The sequence below is a fragment of the Chelmon rostratus genome, chromosome 12, assembly GCF_017976325.1.
Source record: "Chelmon rostratus isolate fCheRos1 chromosome 12, fCheRos1.pri, whole genome shotgun sequence".
NCBI classification, from domain to species: Eukaryota; Metazoa; Chordata; class Actinopteri; order Chaetodontiformes; family Chaetodontidae; genus Chelmon; species Chelmon rostratus.
Genome location: NC_055669.1, coordinates 1,604,718 through 1,624,205, shown reverse-complemented (window position 1 = coordinate 1,624,205; position 19,488 = coordinate 1,604,718). Strand labels below are relative to the sequence as shown.

Here is a 19,488-nt window from a genome sequence, read left to right as displayed (position 1 = left end):
TGTTCCAATTCAATATTCAATACTAAATAACTATCAAACATAGTCACTGTACAAGAAATGATCATTTACCTTTTTAAACAAATTGAAAACATCGAACTTCGACTTTAGAATGACACTAACAGTGAAACCTAAACAAATGTTTGTTTTGTGAGATGTTCCTGGAGCTGTCAGACCATGTTCTAACACCTGCTGAGACACACTGGGCTTCATGCTATGGAGCTGCTGAGGTGGGGCTCAGCTTTTCACCTGAGCTGGTTTGTTTTGATCCAATCTGCCGTCTGACTAGAGGCTGTGCTGCGCACACACTGAGCATAGAGTGCAAACAGATTCTAGAAGTGTTGTGAAAACCATTTATTGCCAGATGTTTTCAGTTTACATTATGTAAATTCAGCAGATACAGGATATATACACTTGGCATCATGCTAACCTTTCATACTGTCCTTGATATCCATCTTACTAAAAAGACAGATTCCAGGTGATTGCATGTATGAAAAGGTGATAAACAGCCTGAATATACACTGGAACACCACCCTGCCCTAGTTTTGCTTTAGTTTTTGGTGACAACGTCATTCAGAATGTCCACCGTGTAATATCAAGGGAAATACTTAAAGTATTAAAACTAGGACCTTCAATAAAACACGGCCTCAAGATCAGGTTAAAATTCAGAAGCTACATCAGGCCTTTTTTTCTTGTGTTTCATCATACTGCCAAACAAATTTGGAATTAAATGAACACAAAGTAACTCGCACACAGACAACCTTGGGCGTTCTGGGTCTTTGAGGGTCGTGGGTGCTGGGACAGCTGCCTGCTTTGCCTGGTTGATAATCCAGCCTCCACGCAGAGAGGCTCCACAGAGGTGCTGATAAAGAGACGAGCAGAGCAGGTGAAGCCTCAGTCTGGCTTGGTGCTGCTGAGTGAGGCTGCAGGATGGAGCTGGGTGGAGTACTTCAGAGGGACTTCCAGACCCACCACAGGACCCACCACGCTGAGCCACGACAACACATAGTTCACTGGCCTGCCCAGACACACACACACCACACACACAGTTAATACTATGAACATGCCAAAATCTAACAACCATGATGAGGTGAGGAACACTCACCATCATTTGGTGTACAGGAACACAACAACATGATATCAGAGCGACTGCATGAAACTAGCTGCAAATCCAGCTTCAACAATGCAACTGATGAACCGTGATACACTCAAGAAATTCAGCAGGATACAACTAAGTTGTGTAAACAAGTTCACGTGTAATAGTAGCCTGTTATTGGGTTTGTTTTAGTTTTTTTTTTATTATGTTTTTTGGATAAGGGAATCCAACAGTGATCCCACCTGTGCTGGTCCTGAGCCATCTGCAGCACAGGCCTCATAAACTCCTCTGTTCTGCAGGGGTGGAGCATGAAGAAAGGCTGACCCAGCAGGGGATGCTCCTGACACACACACACACACACACACACACACACACACACACACACACACACACACAGAAGATCTCAGTGGCACTTCGATGAGGATGATGATGATGATAGTAAAGCTGATGGCTTTCCTGGTTTTACCTGCAGCGTGATTGTGTTCAGAGGATTCTTCTGAAGTCGAAGCCTGAAGTTTGGATGAACAGAGCTCCACACCTCCTCCAGTGACAGGCTCCGTCCCTCTGACACACGAGGAAGAAAGCACAGGAAAAACATCACAGAGGGCATCCTTACAAAATCCAGACATGGTTGAAATGTTACTCTCACTGAGACAACGTAGAAGAACCCAGTGAGAATATTTGACTCACATCTGAGTCCAACAAAGCTCAGAGATGTGAGGTGTGATGTGTCGATCACATTTCCCTCATTCCTGTTTGAGCTCGAGACCATCTGAACACTGAGCTGAAACAAATCTGGGGCCAATACTGAATGCTCTAAGTAAATTAAGGGGCGTATGTTTTTTTTTCATCTGTAAATGCTTTGACCACAGGGCAGAAAAACACAGGTAAGAGCAGCAGTGTGTGTGTGTGTGTGTGTGTGTGTGTGTGTGTGTGTGCAGTGACTGTCTCACCCAGAGTAAAGGCTCTGAAATAGAGTACAGGAGTACTATAGCTGCAGGAGTACAGGATGTGATACTCGTACTGAAGCGCCTGGCTGCTGCCTTCAGACACTGTGCAGGCCCCATCATCTTCATCTTCATCATCTGTGTCACCTTTGATGCTGTCAGCATCAAGTAGGCCAACAAGGACAGACTGCGGAGGATGAGAGGCAGTGATGAATGATCAGTAGTTCACTCTGTCCAGCAACAGAGAGGGCATTCAATCTGTTAGTGTTGCCTTAGAATTATTAAAGACATAGAGTTGTGTGCTTAAATATCTTAAAGGTTAAAGGTTTGTTTTGGTGCTGACTAATTCCTGATATTCAGTGATGTTTAGTTAAGGCACAGATGGAAAATAAAGCATAGATATGAATGTTAACATGTTTTCCTACACAGTTCAGTTTTTCACCTGTTCCTTTGGCCAGGAGTGACAGGAAGTGTGTAGCTCAGACTCTGAACCTGATCCTTCCTGATTCCACACTGGGCTCGAGTCAATGACGACTGACCTGAGAGCAGTCTTCCTCAGGTAGCCTTCCTCTGAACCCTGAACCAAGATCAGAAACTACCATTAACCACATTCATGGACCACAGCAAGCTTCCAGGCTACGTCTACAGGAATGACTGAGACAGTACAGACCTCCTCACCTGGAGTACTTCCCAGCTCCAGCCGTCTTTCAGCTGCTCTGACTGCTGCAGGAGGAGCTGACAGCAGTGACGGAAGTTCTGCTCATCCAACACACACGAGTTCATCTCTGCAAGGGAACATGGTGGACGCTAAAACAGGGCAGCTGAAAATGGGGAGGTCTGATTGACTACATGGTTTTAATACAGAATCAAATGTGCAATGAATGTGCATATACAGTACACACAGAGAGAGAGAGAGACATATGCGGGCACACATATATTAACAGATTATTGCTGACGCATTCAAGTGCAGGCAGCTCGTTCATATTGTTTATGGTTGCAGTGCAGCTACTTTGAACCACTTTATACAGTACACTGTATAAATGTACTCTATGTAAACTCTTCATCTGTGTGCTCATCATATACTCTGACACTTTCTACCGATGCTCACTGTCACACCTGTTGCCTCCTGTGTCATCTTGCAACAGGAGCCAGTGGCTGTGTACCGACTCCACACTGCTTACTAACAGCAGCATGGTGTATTCAAATGTTCATTGTGGAAAGATGTGCACAGATTAAACTTTGAATGCAGACATGAAAGTGAGTAGCATCTGTGAAGATTCAATAGTTCTTCATTTTCTGAGGTGTTCCTGAAGCTGTGGCACCGCCATTCACCATTTCTACATTCTATGCGTACATATATCTCTATATCTGCGGGTGTAGCAGCAGTTATCAGGCGCCAGCTGTTCTTCCTTCAAGCTGTCAATGAATTATTTCTAAGCGACACATCTCATGCGGTCAAACCTTAAAATAACAACGCCACATCTCAGTTAGTAACTTTAAGGAGCCATGTTGGCTCGTTTCACAAAAGTGAAAACACAAACGTAGATAGCAAACATTTGTCAAGTAATCTAACGCTACAAGAAAGGCAGTGCTGCACGCATTAATGTTACCCTGCGGTTCACGGGTGGATGTCATATCAAAACAAAGCCATTCAGACACACGGAACACTTAGAAAACACACCAGACACCGAGTCTGGGTGCCTTTTCTACAACATATTACTTACAGGCAGAAGACCGGGACGGTACAACACCATGCTATGCCAGGGATTCTCTTCCGGGTTATCTGGTCATGTGACTACTACCGTTACCTTTTAAAGTTATTTCATTTGTCAAACAATACAATTATACCGATTGACTTTAACGTATACAGATATTATCAAATGCCAAGAAACGTCCTTATAACACAAATTTCACTGAAGTATCGTTTATGTCCTTTGCTATTCTTTAAGTGTTGTTTGTCTTTTCAAACGCTAGATGGCGCATGCGAGCTGCAGCTGAAGCAGAGTAGTGCAGACAGTGGAGACGGTGCAGCCACATGCACACACGAAGCATGTCACTGTTATCACGGATCTCACTGTTACGAACAGTTCCAATGAGAATTTACAGGGAGACAGGAATGGACACACAGCTAAAAAAAAGATTCAGGACTCAAAATTCAAATGGTGCTTTTGCATTTAAGACAGAAAGAATAAATAAGACAGGAATGAGACAGAAATATGAAATTTCAGCAATAAAAGCACAGAAGACCAATGCAAAGAAATAAGAATATCTGGAATATACATGAAGCGCGTAGATATGCATACAGTGTATGTTTTAAGTTTAAGTGTATTTACTTTATTGATCCCAAGACTGGGAAATTACTTCTCTGCTTTTAACCCATCGCTGGGGAAACACACACACATGCAACATGCATCATGCAGTGAAACACACACAGGAGCAGTGGGCTGCAATCAAGCGCCCGGGGAGCATATTTGGGGGGTTAAGTGCCTTGCTCAAGGGCACATCAGCCAGCTAATGGAGGGGGAGGGAATACTCACACCCAAATTTTTCTGCCGGTCCGGTGGGGGAATCAAATCGGCGGTCTTCCGATCACAAGCTGCTTCTTCAGCCTCTAGGCCACGGCTGCCCCCTATATAAAGTATGGACAACATATAAATTATATATGTTTGGTTGGCACCTCACCACATGGATGAACAAAGACAGGCCTGCATGTAAAATTAAAAGCCTGATCAAAAACTAGGGACAGAGAACAAAGAAATCGGGCTGAAATCTTATCAGGCCTTGCAGAGCACACATGAGTATCAGATTCAGTTTGAATCCAAATCCTGCTTTCCCATTGGACGAGACCCACTAGAACTCAGGGCGATATTTAGTTAAGGCCAGATGGAAAATAAAGCAGGTTATATATATATAAATGTTAGCATGTTATATATATATAAAAACGTTAGCATGTTTTCCTACACAGTTCAGTCTTTCACCTGTTCTTTTGGCCATGAGTGACAAGAAGTGTGACTCTAATCTCAATCCTTCCTGATCGCTCACTGGGACATTCCTTTCCACTGCACCATGAAATTGCTATGAGAGGTGTATTGGTACATAAATGTTTGACGATTGTACTTAAATTAGCCTAGGCACACAGTCCGAACTCAGTGGATGACTAACAGACTGACAGTGTTCACTGAACATGTTTGGATCCTGAAACAAATCAGCTGTCTGTGTATCCGGCGACCTCACAGTGCCCACAGAAGGAAGATAAAGAACAGTGTACAGTGAGAGTGGTGATGTAGGGCAGTGTTGGGAGGCTCATCCCCAAGTCCACTGTCACACCATAGTTTTGAGTGTGTTCAGCTCCAGGTTGCTCTGACTGTACCGTAGGGTCAGCTGTTCCACCTCGGGTCTGTATGCAGATTCATCACCTTCCCAGATGAGGCAAATGACCGTCTTCAGTTCCAGTGCCACAGCCATCTCCTAATCCTGCTGAACTACAGCAGTTTCTGTGGTGGTGTTTCATCAGCCTCCTGTTTCCCTGGCTACACCATCTCCCCTGACAGTCATCATGACTTAAGAAAAGTCTTTGACAATTAATCGAAACATTTTTCTTCCATTTAACTTTACTTCTATTGCTTCATGCTGGTGCACCTACCTAAAAAAACAGGAATCACTGTGTGAGGATCAAGGATTTGGTGTCAGGCACTCTCAATTGTAATGTCGGAGTGCCCTAGGGCTGTATTCTAGGTCAGCTCCTCCTGATCTCATACATCAATGATGTGCCTTCAGCATGTACTTAAGATGACATTCAAATGTACACAGACGATACTGTAATATATATAATGAAAAACAGTGAAAAGGCTGCTCAAACAGACCAAGTCGCTGCATGCTTGCCTTGTCTGTCCTCTGTGTCTGTCTGCTTTCACCTGTCTTGTGTAATGTTATGTGATTTTATGTTGTCATGTTTTAACTGCCTGTGCTGGTTGTCTGTGTTGTATGTCCAGCTGTGCATGATGCTGCCTACTCCTCGAGGCTGTTTACCTTTGTTCAGCTGCTTGTTTCGCTTTCTCCTGCTCTAGTTTTTCATGTTTTGTGTTTTCTTGTTATTTTAACATCATGACAAGAAATAAGAGTTGTACATTTACAGTGATGCTGATCAGTGTGCATTATCCCTAAAAATAGATAAATTAATGTACATATATATATAGTCAACTTCTTATTTTGTATTTTCCATTGTCTGTGCTGTTGTTATTTCTACTGATGCTGCCTGTAACACCAAATTTCTCCAGCTGGGGATTAATAAAGTTGATCTTATCTTATCTTATATTATTTTCATAAATAAAAAGCAATTGAGAAAAACAGTGAGAGAACTGGAGACTTTGATCAAAGATGGTGCCCCACTCATTTCACTGAAAGCTGAACATTAGGAACATATATGGAAAGTGTTTTCAGGAATTCTCAGTGCTTTTGGCCCTGTGGTCCCCAAAACCCAGGCCGCGGACCGGTATGGGTCCGTGGATCAATTGGCACCGGGCCGCACAAGAAATAATTAATCATAATTCATCAGTGTTTATCTGAGTCTGAACAATCTTTTATTTTGAAAAATCTTTTATTTTGAAAAATGACTGGATTCTCTTGGTTACATCTCTGTCACGTGAGCGCTCAGATTTTAATCCACAAGCTCGCAAAATGACTAAAACACAGACGTCTTCGGAAAGTTTCTTTGCGAAGAGGAAAAGGCCCAGTGAAGAGACAAAGGAAGAGCCGACGACTTCCAAGAAAAAGAAAGCTTTTAGCAGACAACACCAGCAGTCCTACTGGAAATATGGATTTATCAACAGGTTTAAGGTTTAATTTTTCTGCCCATTCTGACCATATATTTTATATATTTCATTAAGCCTTGCCCATATCATGTATAAGTTATCAATATCAATATCTTTAAGACTCATTCAGTTCAGAAATTTCAAATCATCTCATAGTGTATTTCATCCAATCACAGCCCTGCTCCCACGCAGACTTGACATGGTGACAATGAAACCAGCCACGGACGGCTCAGTATGGGAATCTGAAGGGTGCACATTTTAATTCTGGCTTGAGTGAGGAGAATCTTTGGAAATAAATGGAAATTCAATGTGTTGTCATCCTGTAACTGCCACAGTGGCCGATGCTGAGCAGAAGTGACAGGGTCTCACTTTAAGGGATTAACACTTGAAAAAACATCAGTGGCAAGAGATGGCAAAAGAAGCCATTTATTGAAATAATCAAAAGAAACTAAACATGAACACGTGTTTTTCAATCGAGCAAAATATAACAGTTTCCACGTCAAAAAACAGTCAACACGAAGTCTCTGAAACAATCCTGCCCTGTTTGATTCGGCAGTTCTGTATTAAGGGCAGGGAACAAAACAGCAGTTTTTTGTTCAGAATCTTTTGTAACACATAAACCTTCAGAAAGAGAAAAACTGAAATCCAACACATTGCTTTTTTTTCAAATCAAATATATATACATTTTTTCTTACAGCATTTACACATAGAAGAAATAAAACAAAGCAGTTACCACAGAGGAACTCTATCTGTCAATCCAACCATTAAAAAAACAAAAAAACACACACACCATGTAGACAGAAGTCTAACCGAAGCATGGCGATGCTGCCAGAACAGTACAATATTGTCTTTGTTAATGCTGACAGTAATAAGCAAGAGGTTTTCCTGGGTTCAAAGGGGAGGTCACTGGGAAGACACATGGGAATGACGGATCAGGGTCCTGGACAGGAACATGCTAGCACAGCCCTGAAGTCAGAGCAACGGGATGGGGGGAGGGTGTTTGTCCCCGCTGGCTTCACTTGCACTTCAGTGTGATTTAGGAAGAAGGGATGCATCAAACATTTAAACTTCCCACAACTCCCATAAGGTTGTTTTGCTCAAACGTGTACGATATTCTCTCATTTAAGCAAGGCTTAACCTTTGTGGTGTGACTACACATAAGAGACAAAATCCACAGTCTTGTGGATTCTTAAGTTCAGCTAAAGTTAAAAAGAGGCTCAACTAGTAGATAAAGTAGGTATATTTCAAAGTGACTTTGGCTTTAGTAGCTTTTTTAGTAACAAACCTATACCTCACTTCCAGGATGATGATTAATACGATGATGTTGCTAATGCAGACTGATGAAATTTTATGTTAACCTCAGTTGAAGTTTAGGATGTATTCTGACATGGCCTTAACTCTACTAACATTTCCTTTCATCTCAAGATTTAGTGTTGCATGCCAAAAATGATCTTTCACAGAGTTTGATCACTTTTGCTTTCAATGGTGACTTCTGACTTGCATTAAACTACTATCGTTTCAGGCTAAGTGTAAATGAGGTGTTACACAACAGCAAACCTATATCTACAGGCTCTGGTAATATTTCCACCTTCACAATATATAATCACCATATGCATCCCAAACCATAGACTGTCAAAATTAAAGAGGCAACAGTTGCCTCAGATGTTGATGCTTCCATTCCCCCAATATCACCAAAGTTGTGTTCAGTCTGACACAGCACCTTGCGCTTGGAAGTGAAGTAAGCCCAGCAGGGTTGTTGCTGTTGTTGGACACACTGAAGCTGACCTGCACCACAGGTTTAAGTTGAGGTGAAGGGAGGTGGTGGGGCAGACAGACAAACTGACTGAGACGCTGCAATCACACCGATAAGCCTTCAGGGCTCGAGACATGCCGGTGACCTGCAGACATGTAGACAGATGGCAAGGATAAGGGTAGAGGTGAACTTGGTGATGCATCCTCCTACATTATCAGGGCACACACAAAGGTTGAGCAACAGTTTTCTTCCTGTGGTTGGCTTTGAGGACAGACAGGGAGCGGAGTGCGAGAAAGCAGAGATGAGGCCATCGGCAAGTTGTTCATCGTAAACGCAGCCAAAATCTTCTGTGTGTGTGGTTGTAGGATGCAATCTACAGTATAAGCAATGATAAAAACCTAAATCCTAAATGGCATTTGGAGAGAAGGCTGACACAAAATGACCACAATCCCCCTTTCATTTTCCCACGCGATACTGTCCCGTAATGTGTCCTGTAACTGTGAAAAGACAGCTTCATTAGTATTGCTTTCAGTGTAGATTTTAGTGCTTGGTGGTCTATACAGTCACAGATTTTTAGTAACATTGTTTTGAAAGGAGAGTTTTAGTGTCCTGCAATATTGCTTGAGGCGTTGTTCATTTTATGCCAGATAGCCCATGATTATCTCTGATGAAGGCAACTTTGATTACCTGTAAACTCATGAATCAGGTGACATATTCAGGATTTTCTGGTTCTTAACTTATGAATTGTCCAGAGATTTGCATGTGGAAGTGGATTTCACTGAGTCACGTAACGTAATATATACGGGTGAATATAGGTATGAGTGTTTAGCTCACATTACTCCTGGAGTTTGGTTCAGTTGGTTCCCACAAAAGATAAAAAAAAAACTGCTTGGTGGTCTTTTAGCTGTTGTCCATCTAGTGTTCTTACTTATCACGAATAAAGAGATGGAATCATTAAGTTATACGGACTGACTGGTCTAACTGACTAACTTATTCATTGGACAATTTTGGTGATCCTGTCTCATCCAAGTGACATGGACCCACAGAGGAAAATAAAATTTGGATTGCTATACTGAATTTGATCAATTATGAGCAATATCTGTCAAGATTGCAACTGGACCTCAGATGTCATGGACAGGCAGAAATGGGGGTGAGCGATCAGGGAAAATACTGTCACTCGTATGCCTACACTCAAATGACTACTACTGTTTTTGTGAGTACAACAGTCTGCTCATTTACCATCACCACAACTGGACCCATGAAGTCACAACACAATGCGACTTGATAACCTAACAGCTAACTGTCTGAAAATGGCATGATGTGATGACCTAGATCATTTATGTAAAAACTCACACCCTGTTGAAATGTATTTTTGAGGAGAATAAAAACACAGTCGAGGAAACTTCTTAGATACGACCATAAGTACATAATACAGACACTAGCCTGCAGAGAGTACACTGACCAGACGAGGCAAGAGTGTAATTTAGTAGTTTGGCAAACTCATGGAATTAATGTTAATTAGTTACTGCTGACCAAACCTGTCAATAAAATAGATGGTCACTGACTACACTTTCACTTAAGAGCTTTTAGGGCTTGATTGCAAGACCTGATTACTAAAACGGTTAAATTTGCGACTCTTGCGATTTGAGAATTACTCTTTCAAATCTCGACCATGAAATCTAAAAAATTCAGAGATTTATGAAATGTACTGTATAATAGGGAGGACTACTGTTAAACAAGACTGAATAGCTAGGTTCCACTGTCCTAGTGGAATACAAAGTGAGCATCATGATGGGTCTTTCCAGATGTGGAATGTGTAAAGTCACAGACACCACTTATGATAGGTAGCCAATGCTATGTGGATTGTATGAACCGAATAATAGTTTATCTTTTGAATTCATGCTAAAACCACATATTATCACAAAATCCTGTGGTTGGTCTGGATTTTTTTATCACAAACGAATAAATAGTAGTTTGGCTGGAAGCTGACCGAGACCACCAGAGTGATCTTGATGTTTGAATGACAACGTTCACCCAAGCCTAAAGAAGACGAAATTAAACGGTGGACACACCTGAGAACCAAAAAGGTTAGGTGTGAAGACACCCCAGGGCACTGCTATTACTGATCCATTCAGCCTTGCAGAATATTTAGTACAGTTAGCCAATTGACCAAATTTCACTATTTCAATGCCCCAGAAAAATCACCCAAAATACCAGTAGTCATGATTTGAATGATACATGTCAGGAACAGCCTCTGGATAACCATATCCTATCACAGGACACTAAAACTGTGAATGAAATGTTTTGCTGGTTAACGTGAACAGAACAGCTCTGTTAATCAGCATAATGATATGAGAGTGTAGCCTTACTGCTGTATGGACAAGTATGGCCGAGAGATTATATTTCATACTGTGTGTGTCTGTCAAATTCACTGTGTCAATGTCCAGTGTCCTTCATCACTCAGCCATCACACTTTCCATGGCCTTCATGTAGCGATTATACTGTAGTATTTAGCTTAGCAAGAGCTATACTCAGTGAAAGTTAGCTTACCACCATTTGAGTTTGTCAACATGTCATGGTTAACACTTTGATACATTAACCTCATATTTGTGAACTATTAAGTCAGTGCTGAAATGTTCGGTTATTTCTTTAACAGTCACCTATAGCAAATATCAAGAAACTGCACTGAGCTGATTTCATTATGGTTGCACAGTGTACCAGCATCACTGACTTTCCAATGTGATTTGTAATTTTTGACAGATAGAGTTCAGTATCTGTTTTGCAAAGATGTCAGGACCTTTTTCAAAGTTTGTTTAAATTGCGACATCAACACTGTTACACAGGCCTTTCTCAAAGAGTACATTTTGACTTGTCATTGCAGGAAAAGCCCAGGCGGAACGAATGATGTCAATAGTGCCTGTTAGGTAGCATGAACACCGCCAAAAGCCTGGAGACAGAGTATTTCAATACTGTATGTCTAATAAACAATTTCTTGCAGGGATGGGAATGGAAGTTTTGGTTTTCTTTGCCCTGACCAATTAGCGTTTCAGATTAAATTGTGGGGAATAAAAGAATATTTGATCTGTAATGGATCCAAAATGTAGACTCTGTAAGTGCAGGCCATGCCTTGTACTCCAGCTGGGGGCATTCATTGCGCTGTCAGTCAGTCTAATCTATTAGTAATATAGGCTACTGTTGCTCTTCTTGCAAACATAAAACGCATCCTTCTGACAGGACAGCCGCTTCTGAGCACAGAGATGGCAGAACGGAGGTTATAGTCATGTGGATTGAACAGACAGAATGCTTCAATAGCACTGACGTCCTGCTAATGTCTCACTGTGAATGTGGATTCTCAGTTGGAGTTATTATTTGTGTTTGGTGTACTAGCAAGGTACTAGCAAGCTATTAGGAAGATTATGCCCCCATTCATAGTCCCACTTACAATGCTTTGATTAGATAACTCGATCCAACTGGCAAAACACATTAGGGGTGATGATTCAGAGGTCTGAAACCAGGCTACACCTCATTGTAATGTTGTCAAACCGATGTGTGGCAAGCCAAAATGTTCACTGTGAGAAAGGCCTATAACCCTTTGTAGTGAGGCGGCCATTTTATTGGTCCTTGGACAATCGTAGTGCATTTTGCTCTTGTTGCTCAAGCAAACTGACAGACTTTGTCTGTCTAAATGTATACAGTGTCCATAGAGAGTTACTTTTCATACATGTCCCGTGTTTGTTTGTCTCGCCAGACTGAACATTTTATTCATGTTACTGTCCAAGCTCTATTCCTTTGTGTTCTTAAATGTTGTCTTCATGTTGTTCTAAACCTGGGAGGATTACAGTCCTTTTCCTCAAGTCTTCAGTAATTTCTTAACATAATTTTGCTTGTTTTCTTACCTAGTTTTTGTTTGACTTTTCAGGCTTTCTCTTCCATCCATCCATTCATCCATCTATGTATTTTGACAACTTTTCAGTTCAGCCCCAAGATCACAGTCTTTAAACCTGTGAGGAATTGTGGCCCATGTATCAATTCTGAAACATGGGGCAGTCTGTCGATAGCTTAGAGTACATCCAATCCACTGTAGTGCTTGTCCTAAACATGTGAGACTTTTTGCGTCTCTCTTGCTTGTTTGATGCTATACAACCACTTAATGACTCTTGCATTTCGCTCCACAGCCGAGATGCCATATGGAACACGCTCCCCGGCCTCCTCTTCCTCATCCTCGTCCCCATCTGACAGTCCATCGTTGGAGGATCGCCGCGACCGGTCACAGTCAGAGGAGATCATAGAGGCCGATCGGAAGTTCAGGCTGACGATATCCGAGTTGGCCCGTGCGAAGTTCTCTGGACCGACTGACTCCAGCTCCTCGGGGTCAAGGCCGCAGTAGTTAAAAAAGCGTTCCACGTCAGCTCCAGCTCGGGCATACCGGTCTGACAGATCTGATTTAGATCTGTGTAGTGAGGACCGACGAGCCACGGATGAACCAAGCTCAAGCTCCAGGTTGGGATCGGTTGAAGTATTGGAAGGGTCTCCAATACCACAAGGTAGCGACTGAGGGGTGGTGTTGTCACAGGGCGAGGGGGACGGAGCTGGACGAGGGGGAGGCAGCGATAAGGAAAGTGCGGGAGGAGGGAGGGAGGCTGGGTTTGGTTTTGGAGGGAGGGGTGGAGCTGAGGAGCTGCTGGATCGGGCGGTGCGGAGTGGCTTGCCATTGCACAGTCGGAGGAGGTCAGAGGAGGAGTGGGACGTGAGCAGAGGTGGTAGTGGGGAGCGAGATCGATCAATAACTCCTCCTTCCCCTCCTCTTTCGTCCAGGACTCGTCTGCTAAGGTTGAGGTTTCCTCCCTGTTGAGGACTGCGACGTCCCCCGCTGTTGATCGGAGGGACTTTCAGTGAATGGGAGAAGGATCGGAGGGAGTGTGAGGTGCTTGGACTAGGAGCTGATTCTGCTGGTTGCTCATTAAGCGTCATTGTAGATCGGTAGGTTAATGGCATCCTAGGAGCAGAAAACAGAAACATAAATACACTCCAAATCAAGTCTGGGATTATGGCTGATTCAGAGAATGTGGACAAGAACATGAATTTAAATACGGTACTTCCCAGCACTTGCATACTTGTGGATATAAAGAGCAACTTAACAACCTTTTAGCGGGATATGCCTCCTTCACAAATTCAAAAAATGCATTTCAAGTGAGACTCCTAACCCAGCACCCACGCCACTGCCCTCACAGCTCTGCTGAATGTGCTTCAGTCCACATGTGTGTGTGTGTTGGGGGGGTGGGGATGGGTCACTGGTGATTGAGCAGCACCTGAGAAGTGCATTATGCATGTACAAAAGGGGGAGGGGGGGGTCAGCAGTTGTATCAGGGTAGTCATGGACACCCCTGGCCCCTCCTTGGTGGCACCCCTGGCCATACTATATTATTGAACTTGCATATATCGCACTAACCTCTGCGTTGACCGGAACCACTTCTTTTTGGCGAGGTGTCTGATGTCAGATGGTAGTGATGATGATGCTATTTGCAGCTGGCTCTCCAGGTTTGGATCAGCCAGTCTTGAGCGGAACCGAGTCTTTGCAAGAGTCAGGCTTGAAAAGAACTGCTCACAATAGGTCTTTGCCTTGCAGCTCAATGATTTTGTGTTGTAGGTTGTCACGCACATACACAGCTGGCTCCACTTTAAGCAGTGTAGCAAATATGTTAAATTGCTTTTGTTCACTTTTCGTGTCCTGAAAGCTCTCACCAAATGCCTGAAGGAGTTTTCACACTCACCAGCATATTCATATGTCATAGCAGGCTTTTGTTGTTGCAGAGAATGGAAATGCACCATGTTACCTCTTTCCTGTTGTACTTGGACAGCTTCAATTTACTTTAAATGATTTCACATTTGAAAGCTGAGAGCTGAGAAGCTGGCTGGAGCTTGAGGTTCAGCTCTACTTCGTAATGTCCACCATGGCCAAGGCCAAATCACACAGACACCTGGTTTCACTGAGTTCCATGACAGGTTTTATCTAAACTAATTTCTTCCAGACAAACTGAAACTTAACACCAATTGTATCTGTATCTGGTGCTGGCAGCTCTGCAGCAGCAACAAGGTACTTCTTGACAAATTCTCCTTCTGAATGAGGTTTCAGCTTCTTAGCTATTAGTTCGCTCACCACCACACTTGTTGGCATAACAGCGTCTTTGTCAGTCTGTGGTCTTGTGAAAGCTGCTTGTTGGGCATTCAAGCTCTGCTGAGGCGCATTAACTTCATCCAAGCGCATTTGTCCTTGCAGCTCATTCAGATTAGTATATTTTTAAATTGTAATGACTCTTGAGATTGGTCTTTTTCATCACAATGAGCACATCCCCACAATCTTGGCAGGCAGACTGGTTTGCCTTTTACTTCAACTAAGAAAAATAATCGTTTGTCCATTTGTCTTGGAAAGGGCTACACTCCTCTGTATCTGCTATTATTGACAGGCAGCATGATGTATGGATGTGATATCAAGTGCCTATCACGGTTTATCTGATACTGCAGTGTTGGTCTTCTTCCTACATCATTATAATGGATGTTACTCTAGGATCATCATTGCAACTTACCAAAAAGTCTGCATCAGGATCAGGTTATGGTGGATGACTGGACATCTAACCAATCTCAACCAACTGAAGAAGCCTCTTGGATGAGAGGCGAAACATCTTCTAGAACCTCAACCAAGTCCACTTGCCTTTTTAAAGCACTGAGAAGTACCATGACCTGGATGAATGAGGAGCTTCACAGACACGTGTCAGAAAGGCTAACTTCTTCCATGTGGATAATTTTCCAGTCTTTTTTCCCCCCCAAGTCATAAAGCTTTGACATCAGAACAGCCTGATTGGTCAGTTGCAACAACGGTCCTGGAGCAACATAATCATGATGTTGTAGGAACAACACCAACACTGCAATATCGAATCGTGCTGAAATCAATCAATACGTGTGTGTTGCGTTCAGGGACCACTCATCTACTATTTTATGTTAAGTCTGTGTATTGAATTGAATTGAAGTGTATTGCATTGCATTGCTTTTTTGAATTTAACAATTGCCTTGGCCAGATCAATCCCAACTCTGGCCTAGATAATACAGCAAGGGTCATCCAGATTTCATACAACCAATTTACACTATAAACTACTTGCTTGCGAGGAGTAGTAGGGGAACATGGGGTGAATTTGACCTACCTTGTAATTAGGGGCCGTAGATTACAAGGCAACCTAATAGTTGTTAATTGTTTTTTTTTATGATTTTTGGTTTACAGTGCAGAATTGTTTGGTTTTCTCTAAAAAAGGCAAAGAACCACTCTCATCATGAACTCTGTAGGCTGGGACCAGTATCAAACAGTATAAAAACATGACTGTACATAAAATGTACTAACTCATATGAATGAATTTAGTATTAAGTTACTCTTTAAGATGCACAACAGTCTGCAAGTGTGTAGGGCTGTCCAAATTTACAATTCATGAAATGCAATAGTCTCCTTTTGTTATTCTGCTGAAAATAATGCTACATAATATATTATCTTATTACCATCCACAGGTCTTTGTTTAAAATTAATTTTAATTAACGACTAGAGTATTATTATTGCTTAAAGGTTGAAACAGTAATTTACACAAGACATCTCAACATATGACTTAGCATAATACATTAGTTTACCCTGATGGTGTCCAACTCCTGGCCATTCCACCTGATGATCTCATCAGCACAGCACTCTTAGCTCCACCTCCTAGTCCTTCAGATCCTGCTCCAGAAGAGGATGATGAGTTTAGTAGATTTTTTAGGATCTCCAGGTTTAAATTCTCCCGCTTGCTGCTGCCGCTGCTTGTTGCACATGTGTCAGACTTGGCGTTGTTGTTGGATGCTTTGAAAGGTAACCCGCCTCCATTTCCTCCTCCACTAATCCCAGGGCCTCTCTTGGAAAGGAGGGTGTGACCGACAGGAGGCTTGGCCAACACAGGTGGTTTGATTGGCTCCTGTTTAGCGTTGATGACTTCCTGACTCTTGACATACTTGGCTTTGTCAGCCTCTAGTCTCTCAACAGCACTGAGGCGCTTTGGGTTAGGTTCCACCTGAGTAACATAACAAAAACAATATATGTTAATGAATGCCACAGTCCCCTCCAACGACTTTCTATTTACACATATCCTACAGTATCTGCTCATCCCTGCGTAACTGGGTTGGAGCAAACCCAACATCACAAAAGAGGCAGATGTCACCAAGAACAGATTGTAAACCTATGTGGGCTTAAACTCACACACTCACCTTCACAACAAGACGGACCAACCATTGACATTCACAATGAAAGGTGTTTAATATTTCAGTGGTATTTCAACTGAGGAAAGATCTCTGAGCAGGCAAATAAATGGGGAGACTGGAATTCTGCCATCTGTGATATATTTAAAACTGATTTATTGATCAAATAGTGCAGTATATGTCCATGTCTGGTTGAAAACGTCATCACAGCTAAAGCTGGTCACCCCAGGCTCATGGAAAACCCTTTGGAGAGAGTTCTTCCCCTTGACAATAACGTTAATACACTCCTCTGACCTATGTTCATGCTCATCCTGGTTTACCACATTATCCTCAGTGAGTCTTTTGCACTGTCCTGCACATTTGGAGTGTTTGACATGCTGTCAATGCATGAGCACACACAATCAAATTGCAACACACATTTGATAGTCAGGTCTCGTCAATTTTCAATGGCTTTATGCGTAGTCTTTCTCCAATATTTACTGCTTATTAAAACACAGCATTTTATGTGAAAAATTTATTTTGGGCTTAGGTTTCCAAATATAAATACAAATACAGTCTATAACCCAGTCTAGTACAAAAAAGGGCCAGGGCTAAAAAAAAATACAGAATTAAAACAATGTCTTTACTATAGAGCCACTTTCACACATGCAGTGCTACCATGAAATCTTTGGAGAAGCTGTATGTGCGAATACAAATGTCTGTGTACTGTCCGATTGTGTGAAGGGAAAAGTCAGTGTCCCACGAATTCACAGCGAGCGAGTGGGCACGTCGATGACGTTGCAGAGTGCAGCTGCTTCATACTCTTTTCTGCCTGCCTGTATATTGCTTTACACTCTTTCGCTGATATTGTGGCTACGTTGCATATGTTGCATACAATTAGTTGACTAAATTTAAACTAAAATTTTCATAGTTTCTGGTTTTAAGATAATAAGATATAGCTTTATTTAAAAAATGGTGAGATTAACAAAATGCGATTGAATGAACAAATGAATGTATGAAAAACAGTCAATAGTAACACTAGATAGCACGTTAATCATAAATATGTATACACTGTAAAACTGACACACGCACACATATACAAAGCGTATTCCACAGAGTAATATAACACTACCTGTCTCCTGAAGTAGTCAGGGCCCTTATTGAGGATGCGGAGGGGTACAGTGGAACTGAAGGGTGTCGCGGGGCCAGCGGCCTTGCTATCTGGCAGGGCTGGAGCCAGCGTCTCTGTCGGCATGGCAACGAGGCGGCTGGGGTGGCCGGCCGTGGTGGCAGCAGGTGTAGGGGGGTTGACAGAGGGCGGGGGCACCAGAGGACCCCCAAAACATGAAGACACAAGGTGGAGAAGGGAAATTCTAGAAAGAGATAAGCCCCCTGGCCCTCCTCATTGCCTGTGGGACCCTGTTGGACTGAGCCAGACTCTGGGCTGGTGGCAGCTGGTGAAGTACTGGATTCAAATATACTACTGCATGGCCTGACTAGGATGATCTCTGTTGGCAGCCCTCAACCTAAACAACTAATTTCACTGGTCCTTACTGAGAGGTCTCTACTGGGTGACAGTGCTTAGGTTCCACTGACCTATTCATCAAGCAAAATAGAGTGTAATGACAGAATGGGAAGAGAAAGAGCGATGAATTTGTTTCAGTGCAATGGTGTGGATGAGTGCTTCCACAGGGCTGGGGGATGGTGGGAAAGGAAAGCCCCTCCACCTTTGCTTCAGCTCTCTCTTCAGCTTGCCACACAATCTGAAATAGGCAAAGAGAGAGAGAGAGAACCAATAGGGTTAGAGTTAGACTATGACATCATGCACCTAGCAACAATAGCAGGAATAACTGGGCATCCAAATACACTTATATCAGTATGAATGCAGGCAAACACATCATATAATCTGCTAGCCACACACACACACACACACACACACACACACACACACACACACACACACACACACACACACACACACACACACACACACACACACACACACAGCCTACTGGCTGGAACCACTGTGTAAAGGAAACTGAACCTTATCCTGATGACAAAAACATAAGCATGAAGCATTTCATTTAAACGTTTACTCATGCAGGACAAGCTGCACAACACTAGCTCTGTAATTTGACTTTGTGGTCATTGAGCAGCTCCAGTGGAGCATACGGGCTTTCACTGCTTTGCTCAAGGGCACCCAGTGTTGGTATTTGTTGATGACACCAGGCTGGACATAATTCTCTGGTGACAGCTCTGACTTGTTAACTTCAGTGCTGTTGTTATCAGCCTCAGCTGCAATGAGAGCTCAAAGTTGTCTTCTATTAGTTATTTTCAATCAGCTAACATTAGCTCATAGCTGGCGAATATTTTTGTGTGTGTTTCAAAAGCTCAAATCACAAAGCACACTGGCATTAACATGTATAACATATATCTGAAAATCACGAAGTAATCTAGCATATTTGATAGGTCAGTGCAGCATATTGCTGGATGATCCATTTTATTTTTGACCTGTCAAGACCTCTTAAACATGGCAACATTTCACTAACTGTAACAACACAGCAGCTCACCACAGCAGTCTGCAGCTTTGTGAGTTAACTGACCACCATCATGATCACCAGTGGATAGCAATATTTTTCT

At 42.6% G+C, this 19,488-nt stretch overlaps 2 protein-coding genes and 1 long non-coding RNA gene across 4 annotated transcripts in view; all 3 read right to left on the bottom strand.

Moving 5' to 3' along the window:
- Nucleotides 1-336: 336 nt before the first annotated feature.
- On the bottom strand, nt 337-3,818 carry atg10 (ATG10 autophagy related 10 homolog (S. cerevisiae)). Of its 2 annotated transcripts, none has more exons than XM_041949767.1 (7): nt 3,765-3,818; nt 2,719-2,825; nt 2,483-2,617; nt 2,047-2,227; nt 1,560-1,657; nt 1,336-1,433; nt 337-1,015 (listed from the first exon to the last, which is right to left on the bottom strand). In XM_041949767.1, the coding sequence occupies exons 2-7, from the start codon at nt 2,821-2,823 to the stop codon at nt 892-894; spliced, it is 741 nt and encodes a 246-aa protein (XP_041805701.1). In that variant the 5' UTR covers nt 2,824-2,825; nt 3,765-3,818; the 3' UTR covers nt 337-891. The 2 variants fall into 2 exon arrangements, with proteins under 2 accessions (XP_041805701.1, XP_041805700.1); XM_041949766.1 differs by having other exon boundaries at nt 2,719-2,861; nt 3,765-3,813.
- A 3,443-nt stretch (nt 3,819-7,261) lies between these two features.
- fam110b (family with sequence similarity 110 member B) lies at nt 7,262-18,103 on the bottom strand. The gene is made up of 3 exons (XM_041949056.1): nt 17,981-18,103; nt 16,273-16,685; nt 7,262-13,600 (listed from the first exon to the last, which is right to left on the bottom strand). The coding sequence occupies exons 1-3, from the start codon at nt 18,101-18,103 to the stop codon at nt 12,697-12,699; spliced, it is 1,440 nt and encodes a 479-aa protein (XP_041804990.1). The 3' UTR covers nt 7,262-12,696.
- A 215-nt stretch (nt 18,104-18,318) lies between these two features.
- The window catches only part of LOC121615636, a 43,623-nt gene continuing 42,453 nt past the window's right edge, over nt 18,319-19,488 (bottom strand). Inside the window, exon 3 of the long non-coding RNA XR_006007267.1 lies at nt 18,319-18,611. This is a non-coding gene — a long non-coding RNA (uncharacterized LOC121615636). The remainder of the gene's footprint in view (nt 18,612-19,488) is intronic.

Bases quoted from the DNA above. Each gene is read 5' to 3' on its own strand.
- atg10 (XM_041949767.1), bottom strand. From the start codon at position 2,823: ATGAACTCGTGTGTGTTGGATGAGCAGAACTTCCGTCACTGCTGTCAG. The intron at 2,228-2,482 runs GTGAAAAACTGA...CATCCTCCGCAG, and splicing joins ACTCCTGGCCAAAGGAACAG to TCTGTCCTTGTTGGCCTACT. The intron at 1,434-1,559 runs GTAAAACCAGGA...TGTGTGTGTCAG, and splicing joins TGAACACAATCACGCTGCAG to GAGCATCCCCTGCTGGGTCA.
- fam110b (XM_041949056.1), bottom strand. From the start codon at position 18,103: ATGCCGACAGAGACGCTGGCTCCAGCCCTGCCAGATAGCAAGGCCGCT. The intron at 16,686-17,980 runs GTAGTGTTATAT...TATGTTACTCAG, and splicing joins CTGACTACTTCAGGAGACAG to GTGGAACCTAACCCAAAGCG. The intron at 13,601-16,272 runs GTAAACTAATGT...TTCTGCTCCTAG, and splicing joins AGGAGTTGGACACCATCAGG to GATGCCATTAACCTACCGAT.